The following is a 12,000-nucleotide window of genomic DNA, read 5'->3' on the forward strand; positions in this document are numbered from 1 at the left end:
ATAAATTATTTTTTTTTGTATTAAGAGTTAAAGTACTTGTTGCAGAACAATAAGCATAATGACTTCATATTTTTATTAAAAAAAATAAATTGTGTGTACATATACACACAGGTATGCATCAAAGTATACCTAAAATGATATCCACTCATTTGATAAGAGATTTTGTCTAAAGGAGTATGATTGGGGCATTTTGGGAAAGAAACTATTAGTAATGATGAAAACCATTATGTGGTTAAACAATTATTTTTTTTTTTTCCAAAATGTGGCAAATAGCTAATAAACTTGTTCCTGTTGTAACTGAAAATTTCATTAGTTTCTGGAACATCCCTTTGGTAAACAATTTGGAGGCAATCACAAAAGTTGGGGCAGTACGGTAGGGTAGGTGGAGGTAAGGTAGAGACAGATGCATAAAATGTTCCTGCTGTTTTCTTTTTTTTGCCTTTCATTAAAATAGACATAATTTTCATTATCTAAGAATAGAATGTTACATTCTAGATGTAAATGTGATGTAGCATGACGCTCTTAAGAGCCAGGGGTGGGGGTTGGGAGCACACAGGCACACAAGTGTGCACTGAAGGAGGCTGGTCATTCCCATATGTTACAGTTTGTTGATATAAATCTAGGCTTCTTATAAGTTTATTTTCCACTGAAAAAAAATTAAATGTCCACATATGTAAGAATACTTTCCCAAACTGGGTTACTTTCTAGTACAGTTCTTGAACTTTCTCCAGTATGACCACCTTTTAACCATACCTCTCTTCTGACATTTTTAGAACTTAACCGACGAGATGGACGTACAAGGTGAAAAACTCAAATGGCTGAATATAACTGAATTGGAAATGCTTTCAGATAAAAGTCTGAGTTTACACGAAAGAGAAAAAATTTCGGAAAGCCTGAGAACTATAAATTCAACATGGAATAAGGTGTGCATTCAGAATTACTGTGATACTTTTCTCATGTTTACTGATTTTGTTGTTATTGATTTTTTCATGTTTATTCATTTTGGGATCATGTAACTGTTTAAGGCTGTCCAAATATGGGCACATTTTACTAATGCTTATAATTATTAGTTTTTTTGCATCTGTTATGGCCAGAAGCATATATTCTCAAAGAATGCTTTTTTATTTTACATGTTCTTTTTTGGATTTATATGTTATACTGTACATCAAATAATGAATATGTATTAGAACAGGGGTGTCCAAACTGCAGTCTGTGGACCAACTGTGGCCCACGATCAATTGTTAATTGGCCCGCAGCAAATTCCAAAAATATATTTAGTTTACTTAAATAAACCAGGTGAAGCAATACGTACTTCACCTCGAGTGAGTGGCCCGGCTGTTTGTGTATTTTACCGCATATGGTCCTTGGTAAAAACCGTTGAAAAAAGTTTGGACACCCCTGTATTGGAATTAGGCAATAAAAACCAAATAATTATATTCTGAAAATGAACACTTTTACACTTCCTGATGTTGCACTTGACTTTTTATATATGTATGTTTATTTTTAATGATTGCATTCATTCAACATGTATTTACTAGGTTCCAGGACGAATGTAATGGCATGTGGCTACAAATAAGACTAAAATAAGGTCCTTTTCCTCATACTAGTACTTTCTTTGCAGTGGAAACAGTAACAGGCAGATAAAATCACAGACTTCTATTTATTTTGGTTTGACACATACCATGTCAGAGTATGAGGTCTGTCTGGGACATTGCATGGATATGTCTGTGCCCCTGGTTTGGATGGACTTCATATCAGTCATTTTCTCCCCCCTCAGTCCTCTTAAAATGGTAGCCGCCAACCTGTATCTAATGATGTAGGTGCTTTATTGATCTAGCCTCTCTGATTGGAATTTCTGTCTTGATGAGTCACTGTTATGGATGACTTACATCTGTGTCTCCTGCACCTCTGTCCACACTCTGGACTTGCACCTCCATCTGCCAGCTCAGCAGCTCTACTTGGATGTCTGCGCAGGCGTCTCAGAGTGACATACAAAACTGAGCTCCTGCTCGCCACCTCCCTCCTACGCATTAGGATACGTCTCCTGCCTCAGCTATTGATAATTATATCCCTATTGGTTAGGCCCAGAACCGTGGACTCAATCTTAGGGTATGTGACTTATATCTCAAAAACAAACAAACAAAAAAACCCAAATGTTGGAGTTACTGTTACAGCTTCTCCTTCAAGATACATACCTATCTGATGGATGACTAGGAAACTAGATTCATCATGAAGCAAACGTAGCAAAATTTTAACAGTTATAGATATTGGATAGCACATGGGTATTCCCTGCAATTCTTTCAACTTTTCTTAGGTTTGAAACATAAATTTGACTGCTTCTCACCACCCCTGTTTCCACTAACTTGTTTCAAGCCACTATCGTTTCTGTTTTACTCACTGCAAAGGCGTTTTCATGGGTCTCCCTGTTTCCTCCTTTGCCCTTTGTTAATCTCTTCTCAACAAAGCAGGGAAAATACTTAGTAAAACATAATTCAGATCAAGTACCTCCTCTGAGCAGAAACCCACTCATGGTTTTCTGTCTCACTCAGAGTAAAGGCCGAAGTCCTTACTGTGACATCGTAGGCCTTGCGTGTTCTGGCTTCCTTGTCTCTCTCTGACTGCATCTACTTTTCCTTACACTCTTTTCCAGACATGTTGGCCCCGTGTCCTACGTGCCAGGCTTAGCTTGTGCATATTCAGTCAGAGCACACGTATTTATTTAACACAAAGGGTGCTACTGGGTACTGTGTAGAATAGGGCATGGTGGACACTGGGAGCTGTATGTTAGAGAAAGCCAAGGCTTCCCTTATCCCAGGACTTAATATATTTTACTCAACCTAGGTGAATTCTGAATGTCCAAGACAAAGCAATGCTTATTGTGCAGAGAATTTTGGAAATACTTCTCAGGGGTATTTCTTTCATTCATGTGTTCATTCACTCACTGAACAGGTTTTGATTGGATTCTCACTTGATGCCAGGCACCATTTTAGAACTAGGAATACAGCAAAGAGTATGTCACTCCTTCTAGCCCAAGAAGTTTATCGTGGTGAGACAAGTAGAAAAGCAATTGTACCAGACGTATCTGCGGGGACATAAAAGTAGGGTTCCTATCTGGCTTTGGGGAGTAACCATGGAAGATTTGTGGAAGAGGTCATACCCAAGCTAATTTAAAAGGATGGGTGAGACTTGGTCAGATGAAGAGTGGGGGGAAGGACATTGCAGGGAGAAGAAGGAGCAAGTGAAAGGGACTGGAGGACGTGAAGGAGCACAGTGCATTTGGGTTCTGGACATAGCCCAGTATGAAGCGGAAGGATGAGAGTTGCTCATGGAATCCATATCCTAGAGGCCTCAGCGTGCATCATGAGGAATTTGAGCTTCGTCTTCAGAACAGTTCACCCCCTTGAGGGTGGTGGGTAGCTTTGATGGGTTTTAGGCAGGAGAAAATTTTGAAAGCTCACACTATAGCTGAACTGTAGAGATGGATGGAGTGATCCTAAGGATGGATATCCTTAGGATATCAGGGTATCAAGTAACTCCTCTGAGCAAAACCCACTGTCCAGATCAGACTAACTGGCTGGAAAGATCATTTAAGCATTAGACAACTTTGTAAAGGGGTTGTCAGGGAGACTGATGATGAATTCACATGTGGACATGTCTGACTGAGAGCCAGACTGAAGATATATTTTAGGGAGTCTTCAGCCTCTTAAAACTCTGTGTGGTAAATGAAACCATTAGAAGCCAGGACCCAGGGAGAAAGGCCTGAGTCAATGGTCAAAAGAACAAAACACCTACCCTGTAGAATGTTAGCATTTGATGAATGGGCCGAAGAGAATGGGCTGGTGAAGGACACACAGAAGATGCGTCAGAGAGGGTGGAGGAAAGTCAGGAGTGCAGCATTCGCAGAATTCATTGGAAGGGGCATGGCAGCATTAAATGTTGCAAAGGGCCAGGCCAGCAAAGGACTGGGTGGCGTTCTTGTCTGTGGAGTGGGGGCTCAAGCAAGATGCTGTGGGTAGTGAAGGTGGAGACAGAAGGCGTTGAGGAGGAAGGCAGCAGAGCTGTCATTTAGAGGAACACTTCCTCTTTGGAAAATGTATCCTCTTTGTTTATCTAGTACTCTTCTCTTTCTCTTTGGCCTGATGCGATAGGTAAGCAGAGAAGTGCCGAGCGCACTGAAGGAATGCATGCAGGAGCCCTGTTCTGTTTCTCAGACAAGAATTGCTGGTAAGATACCCTTTATTCCTTAACAGATACTTCACCATAGGAAAATATGATGGTTATGAGCATCATATATTAATTAGAAAAACTTGCTTAAAAACAAAATGCAATTGTGATTTGTTATCATACTTTCAATTATTTGAAAAGAATGCCTTCTTTAAACCCAATGAACATTTGACTCCCTGTGTGTGCAAGGTACCCATGGTAGATAAGACTTTTTGCCTTTCCTGGGACTGGAGTGGGACCTGCTGAAGAGAAGGGATGAGCAAGGTGGGGGAATTGGGAACATGCAGTTTTTCAGAAAATCAGCTATACTCCGTGATGCTAGCATGTTCTAGGGGTGTGTAATTAGATGTTGATTATGACTGTGAACAAAAGGGTTGGATGTGAACAAAATCCTTGGAACCAGGCGGGAAATGGGGATTTAGAAGATGTTGATTATGACTGTGAACAAAAGGTTTGCTGTGAACAAAATCCTTGGAACCAGGCGGGAAATGGGGATTTAGAAGAGTCCTCCATCTCAGGCACACTGTTTACTGACAAATGCTGATCACTTAGATGTGGAGAAAGAACAGTTTTCTCACTGTTTCTTTCCTTCTCTCCTCGTGTGGATTTGAGTGCAGGCTCCAGCACCACGACTGTGCCCCACTGCCCTGCACTCTCTCTGAAACACCCTGCCCTGCTCTCCCTTTGTTGACTGTTCTTGGCCCTTTTCTGTATTAATTTTAAAATCAGAAATTTGTATGTGTGATCTTGTCAAGTTACACGCAAACCTGTTGGGATTTTTAAATTCAAGTTGGGCTGAATTTACAATTTGACTATATTTTGTAGAAAATCATTTAAGCCTTGTCTAATATACCATATGCTAACGTGAGTTCCAGATGGGTTTAATAATTAATACCACTACTTCTTGTATAAAACTAAAGAAAAATGGGAACCAGCCTCCCATCATTAAAAACAAAACGAGACAAAAGCAAACAAACAGAAAACGAGAGAGAGAAAACACTTATCCAATCTTTCGAAGAAGACAAGAATCTCTAACTTTAAAAGTTCTGGGAAAAAAATCTCCCCATATTGATTTATGGATTTGATCACCCAAGTTTAATAACATCTAAATATTAAAAAAAAGAAAAAAAAAGCATTGAAAAATCCATTTTCAGCAATATGGCAATAGTTCATTTTTTTTCTGTAAAAAGAGTTCATGCAAATAGATAAGAAAAACAGATAAAGAACACAGACAGTTATAAATTATACCACGTTTGGCTAACACACATGAAAAATGTTTACTTTCACTGACAATCAAAAAACCATTAAATGAAGGCCATGGTCAAAGCTGTGTGTTTATCCATTGAGATAGACAATTGTTGGTGCGGATGCAGTGTTTATAGTTCCACACACTGTTGCTGTAAGTCTCAGTTTTCAACTTTTGAGGAAAGCAAGTTGGCAATAAGTATTAAGTACATTAACTTTTTTCATATTTTCTGAACCATCTATACCAACATGGTGATCAGAAATGTGCAAAATATTGTCCTCAAAGAGTTTTTCCTTGCAAGTTCTTTTTCTAAAGTAAAATTTAAGGAGCAATCTAAGTAGCCAGCTATAGGAAAAGGGTTAATTCATGGTGAATATGTATAAAGGCATTCACAATGATGTGTATTAAGAATAACGGATGCATATGTTATAAAGTTAAATAAAAAAGAAGAGAAAACCATGAGAAAATTGGCTTGATTATCAAGGTAAACATCTTGATAAAATAAAATACCACTCCTAATTTTCTCACAGTTGATGTATTGTTTATTTTATTTTCTCAGGGAATCAGTATTACTCACTTCTGAGTTATTGCTGCCCTAGAATATTGTGAGACCATGTGTTTCAGTGGCTTTCTGGCTACCAGAGACCTAGCTACTACAGGAATACCATTGCCATTTCCAGAATGAAAACATCACCAGCTCCTACCATTGTTTCACTTAAACTAAATGTTACATGAATACACACACACACACGTTACCATTACACCACCACCGTCAGAATATCCCGTGGATGTATTAATCCTTTGCTCTGTTTTTAATTTCAGCTCATCCAAGTATCCAAAAGGTGGTGCTAGTGTCCTCTGCGTCAGACATTCCTCTTCAGTCTCCACGAACTTGGGAAATTTCACTTCCGACCGATCTGGATAAAACGATAACAGAACTAGCCGACTGGCTGGTATTGATCGACCAGATGCTGAAGTCCAACATTGTCACTGTCGGGGATGTAGAGGAGATCAATAAGACGGTTTCCAGAATGAAAGTAGGTGCACTGTATAAAGGCTGGTTGTGGAAACACCACAAAACACAGGAAGATACAGTCTGTTTGAATCCCCTTTGTTTATCCTAAACTCTGGGAGAACGAGCTTTAAAACATTCTTATCTGTCAAACAGCTGGCTTGTTTTCCCTGTCCCAGACTAGCTATGACGAGGAAAGCTTTTCTTGCATTTGCACTGTTTTGGTAATATCTGTTTTTACCAGTACAGCTGTAGACTCCGTATATTTTTTAAGATCAAAACCGATACTGTAAATCTAGCCGCATCGTTATAAATATAAATCAGTGTTGCATTTAATGCCTAGTGTGATGGAGGATAATTTCCTGAAGCACCTTTTCAAATTATATTTCATAATGAGCTTACTTGTTTCATTGCTGCCATTGGCAGCGAGTTTTCCTGACTATAATTTATTAGTACACATAGACTATCCAGTATCAATTTGTGAAGTTATTTTCCTGTATTCAGTGCATGCTAGGTCCTGAGCTGTGTGTTGGATAGGGATACTGAAAAGAAGATACCAGGTCGAAATTGGGAGTGAGCCCTAAAATAATCGTAACAGCTGTTACTAACTTTTATTAAATTTCTAGGTGTGCTGGGTATTTTTCTAAGTAATTTACATGTAGTACTTCGTTCAATTCTTTAAAAATCTTGTGAGGTATGTACTGAATTTATCCCCGGATTATAAATCTGCCCAAACCGAGCTGGAGGCGCTGAAGGCATTTAAGCAGACAAGTCTTTGTGGCAAAGCAGAGGGTACTAAAAGCCACAGGGCAGGTACAGGTGACCTGCTGGGGGGCCTGAACCAGGATGGGAGTTGCTTCCGTAGTGATAGAAGGCAGACTACGTGGGATTTTGACATCTAGAGACAAAGTGAGTGACATTCCTGAGGTAGGGATCAGAGTGAATGAAGGCATGAGGTAGGGGAGCGTGAGGGATGCTGGGTCAGCATTTGTGCAGTAAAGAAGTGTAGTGGGAAGTCAGCAGCAAAGGCGGCTCAAGTTCACTTTGTGAAGGAACTTGTAGGCCATGCAAAGCCCTTCGGACTTTTAGTCTGTAAGCACTGAGCAAGCATCTTTTCTCCCTTTTTCTTTTTAAAATGGTGGCTGGAGACTGAGGGCAGCAATGCTGGACTTTAGTAGAAAGACTGGGAATAGTGCAAGAGATGCTTAACTCCAGGAGAAGAGGCCTTTCTGGGGGGCTAAGATGATGCTGTTGCAATTAGTGGAAATACGGAAGAGAAGAAATGAAATGTGGATGAGGGTTTGATTGATGGAGTTTCGGATATGTTGTCTTGAGAGGTTCTTAGGCCCTTTAGAAGGAAATGATCAGCATTCACCGACATGTGTCTCTGGGAATTCAGGAGTAGAAGTTGTGCACAATCCATTTAGAGATAACATTTGACACTGTAGGAGTCATTGAAGTCTGCAAAATTAGTGAATTCATAAAGAGGAAGAGCTGGGAGAGAATCTGTGCTATAATATTTATACCTATTAGAAATTGTCTTTTGTAATCTTTATGTATTTATTAGTTCTATACTTACAACACACCGTTTTCCTGATATTGTTAACTTAGTGCTATTTATCAGCACTAAGATAAATTTTAGAGTAGCAGTTTTCCATGTCTAAAATGATTTAATTTGCAATTATGCGAATTAGCGTTTTTCGTATCCCTCATCCCTATCCCTGTAGGTGACATTAGTTTGTGTCCCTATCTGATGTAGGAGAGATAGGCAAAGCATCATCTGCAGAAAATACTGCTAGTGTTTTCAGACCATTTTTCAGTTTCTAAAGGGATTTTCTTCATTTAATCTCCTTAGACTTGAGCTATAAGTATTTTATTATTTTCTTTTGTGAAAACAAAAAAACAGAGAGAGGAAATGCCTTGCCTGATGACCACAATGATAAGTGCCAGAACTGAGATTTGAATCTAGGACCTCTAGACTCCAAATCCTGTACTTTCTCCCACATCACCGATGCCTCACTGTCCCCCGTAGGAGAAAAATAACAACTTGGATGCCAGCACACCAACTTTGCTTCGTTAGTATTCATGTATGGCCTATTGACCTGTATTAACAATCGCTTCTTCTTAAACAGATCACAAAGGCTGACTTAGAACAGCGCCATCCTCAGCTTGATTATGTGTTTACACTGGCTCAGAATTTGAAAAATAAAGCTTCGAGTTCAGATGTGAGAACAGCAATCACAGAAAAATGTAAGTTTAAAAAAAAAAATTATGTGTCTTCATCCACTTTCACTGAAAATGGTCACACACACGTTCAAAGATTATTCAACCAGAAATCGAGATATATGATACTCGATTAATAAATATAGCTTTCCCTTGTTTTTTTATTTTTTGTGAACATTGTCATGATTCCCTTATGAATTCCTTAAAGTATTAACATCATTACTTTTAACTAATTACTGATTCATTGGATTATTTGCATTTACATTAGGATTTGTTTTGAAGGAGCCAAGTAAACAAAAGTTAGAGAAACCCATAGGAATGCAAATCCACCCATCCTCTCATTATAATTCATTCACTAAAACCAGATCTTGCCATGTCTTTAACTCATCTTTGCAAAATTCATCCCCAAAATATTTATTGAGCAACTACTATGCGCTTCTCTGCTTGGCACTAATTTGGGAATACTTGAGTTAAAAGCAAAATAAAGCAAAACAAAAAATAAACACGTAAAACAACCACAGCCAAGATCTTCATTTCAAGTTTGCTCTCTGGCTTAAAAGCATCTGTTAAATCTGTATGGCATGTAAAACAAAGTCTGAATTTTCAAGAATGTCATCTAGGGACAGTCACAGCTTGCTTCATCATCCCTTGCTCCATTACAGCCTTTGGCCCCTTATAACTATTCTGTACTCTATGTATTTTTAAAAACGTCCTGACATTTTTAGTCTTCTTACCTTTATTTGCATTATATTTTTTTCCATCTCTGCCTTTTCTCCCTAGGTGAAATTCTACTCGGCTGCTAAAATGTCACCCCCTCTTTGTAAAGTCTTTCTCACCCTCTTCTAGTCCCTGGTGAACTGTATTTTCTGTCTTCAGTTCCTGCTGTGGCCTTTCCCCCCATAATTTCATTATGGGTCTCACAGTTACTTTGACTTTCTCTCCCCTCCATAAATTATGAATATTCACCTTTCTGGCCCTGGGGCCTCTGAGAGTGCCCTATACAAATTATGTACTTAATAAATATTTGTGGCAGAATGTAAACTGGAATGTATTTTATTACCTTGGCTAGTATTTCTCAAGGGTAGAAAGTTAACTATTCCTCCTATAAAAAGTGTGTTTCAATTTCAAAATAAATGGGGTAGCAACAAGGTTGTTATAAGAGATGAGTTAACAGAGAACTTTTAGTCTCACAATGTTCGTTTATTTTTTACCGAATTAGCTATTTTCCTTCTTTCTCCTTCTTTACACTGATTGATTGATTGATTGCTGTGCCTGTGATGGAACTCTGGAGAGATCCCATTTCCCGTCACATGTCAGGGGAGGTTCTCTGCTTCTCCAAGTTATTTACCAAACCATCTCCATTTTGCTTTTTCTATTGTCTTACGTATCCCACTACCACCACCACCACCACTTTGTTTGTCTAGAGTTTCTTTTAAGAAGACACGTTCCTTCTCCTAAATATCTTCCCTATCCAATTTAACTCCCTCTGTTTTTTCTCTCTATATATGTATTTGTGTGTGTAGAGACTGCAGTCTTTGTCACTATTTATTATATGAAAAACCATTCTCTGCTCATGTGTACTACCAATAGTAACATGCTTTTAGCATTTATTCACAGTGAATAGGAGAATTTGCTTATTATTAATGATAAACTTGTGGTATTTGCTATCACTTAATGTCTTTAGTTTTATTTGTTTGATGTTAAGGATTCTATCAGTAATAATTGGTTGTAAGTACTTTATGTAACATTTTAACTGATAAGTAGAACATTATGATATATTTGTTCTCTCCTCAAGTTAAAATCTTTAAAAAAGTTTTTTTCAATTATAGTTGACATTCAATATTATGTTAGTTTCAGATGTACAGAATAGTGATTAGACATTTATATAACTTATAAAATGATCTTTCCCAATAAGTCTTGTACCTACTTGGCACCATATGTGTTTATTACAGTATTATTGATTATATTCCCTATGCTGTACTTTACATTACTGTAACTATTCTGTAACTGCCAATTTGTACTTCTTAATCCCTTCACCTTTTTCACCCAGTCCCCTAACCCCAGTCTATCTGGTAACTATCAATTTGTTCTCTGAATCAATGAGTTTGTTTCTGTTGTGATTGTTCATTTATTTTGGTTTTTAGATTTCACATATAAGTGAAATCATATAGTATTTGTCTTTCTCTGTCTGACTTACTTCACTTAGCATAGTACCCTCTATGTCCATCCAAGTTGTCGCAAAAGGCAAGATCTCATTCTTTTTTATGGCTGAGTTATATTCCATTGTATATAATGTACCACATCTTTTCATCCAATCGTCTGTCAATGGACAGTTAGGTTGCTTCCCTGTCTTGGCTATTGTATATTAAATGTCCTTTTTTGTCTCTTGTTTTAAAGTATATTTTTTTGCCTTTGTTTTAAAGTCTATTTTATCTGATATAATTATGGCTACTCCAGCTTTTTTTTTCTTCTTTCATTTCCATTTGCGTGAAATATTTTTTTCCATCCCTTTACTTTAAGTCTTTTGACCTGAAGTGGATCTCCTTAGGCAGCATGTGTATGGGTCTTATTTTCTTCTCCATTTAGCTACCTTGTGTCTTTTGATTGGAATGTTGAATCCATTTACATTCAAAGTAATTATTGATAGGTATTTAGTTATTGCCATTTTATTATTCATTTTTAAAATTTTTTTCCTTCTTCTTAAAGAATTCCCTTTAATATTTCTTTTAGTAGTGGTTTAATGGTGACAAACTCCTTTAGCTTTTCTAGTCTTGGCAGTTCTTTATCTGTCCTTCAATTCCAAACAATAGCCTTGCTGTGTAGAGTAATCTTGGTTTTAGGTCCTTGCTTTTCATCACTTTGAATATTTTGTGACAACCCCTTCTGTTGAGACATCAACTGGCAGCCTTACGGGAACTACCATGCAGATAACTAACTGCTTTTTTCTTGCTACTTCTAAGATTCTCTCTTTATTTTTTTTTCTTCTCTCTGTTTTTAACCTTTCACATTTTAATTATGATGTGTCTTGGTGTGGGCCTGTTTGGGTTCATCTTGTTTGGGATTCTCTGCACTTCCTGGGCTTGTATGTCTATTTCCTTTGCCAGGTTAGGGAAGTTTTCCATCATTATTTCTTCAAATAGGTTTTCAATCCCTTGTTCTCTCTCTTCTCCTTCTGCTACGCCTATGATGTGAATGTTGTTATGCTTGATGTTGTCCCAGAGATCTTTTAAACTATGCTATTTTTTTTTCAACTCTTTTTTTTTTCTTTGCTCTTCCAATGGGGGTTTCCCATATC

At 37.8% G+C, this 12,000-nt stretch overlaps 1 protein-coding gene across 10 annotated transcripts in view; it reads left to right on the forward strand.

The window, feature by feature from the left end:
• The window catches only part of UTRN (utrophin), a 460,160-nt gene that overhangs the window by 200,781 nt on the left and 247,379 nt on the right, over positions 1–12,000 (forward strand). For all 10 annotated transcript variants that reach the window (XM_033093589.1, XM_033093581.1, XM_033093608.1 and 7 more), the window contains 4 exons: positions 774–923; positions 4,149–4,224; positions 6,293–6,507; positions 8,615–8,732. In XM_033093589.1, the coding sequence (XP_032949480.1) occupies positions 774–923; positions 4,149–4,224; positions 6,293–6,507; positions 8,615–8,732 (559 nt within the window). The remainder of the gene's footprint in view (positions 1–773; positions 924–4,148; positions 4,225–6,292; positions 6,508–8,614; positions 8,733–12,000) is intronic.

The sequence above is a fragment of the Rhinolophus ferrumequinum genome, chromosome 3 (assembly GCF_004115265.2).
Source record: "Rhinolophus ferrumequinum isolate MPI-CBG mRhiFer1 chromosome 3, mRhiFer1_v1.p, whole genome shotgun sequence".
Lineage (NCBI taxonomy): Eukaryota > Metazoa > Chordata > Mammalia > Chiroptera > Rhinolophidae > Rhinolophus > Rhinolophus ferrumequinum.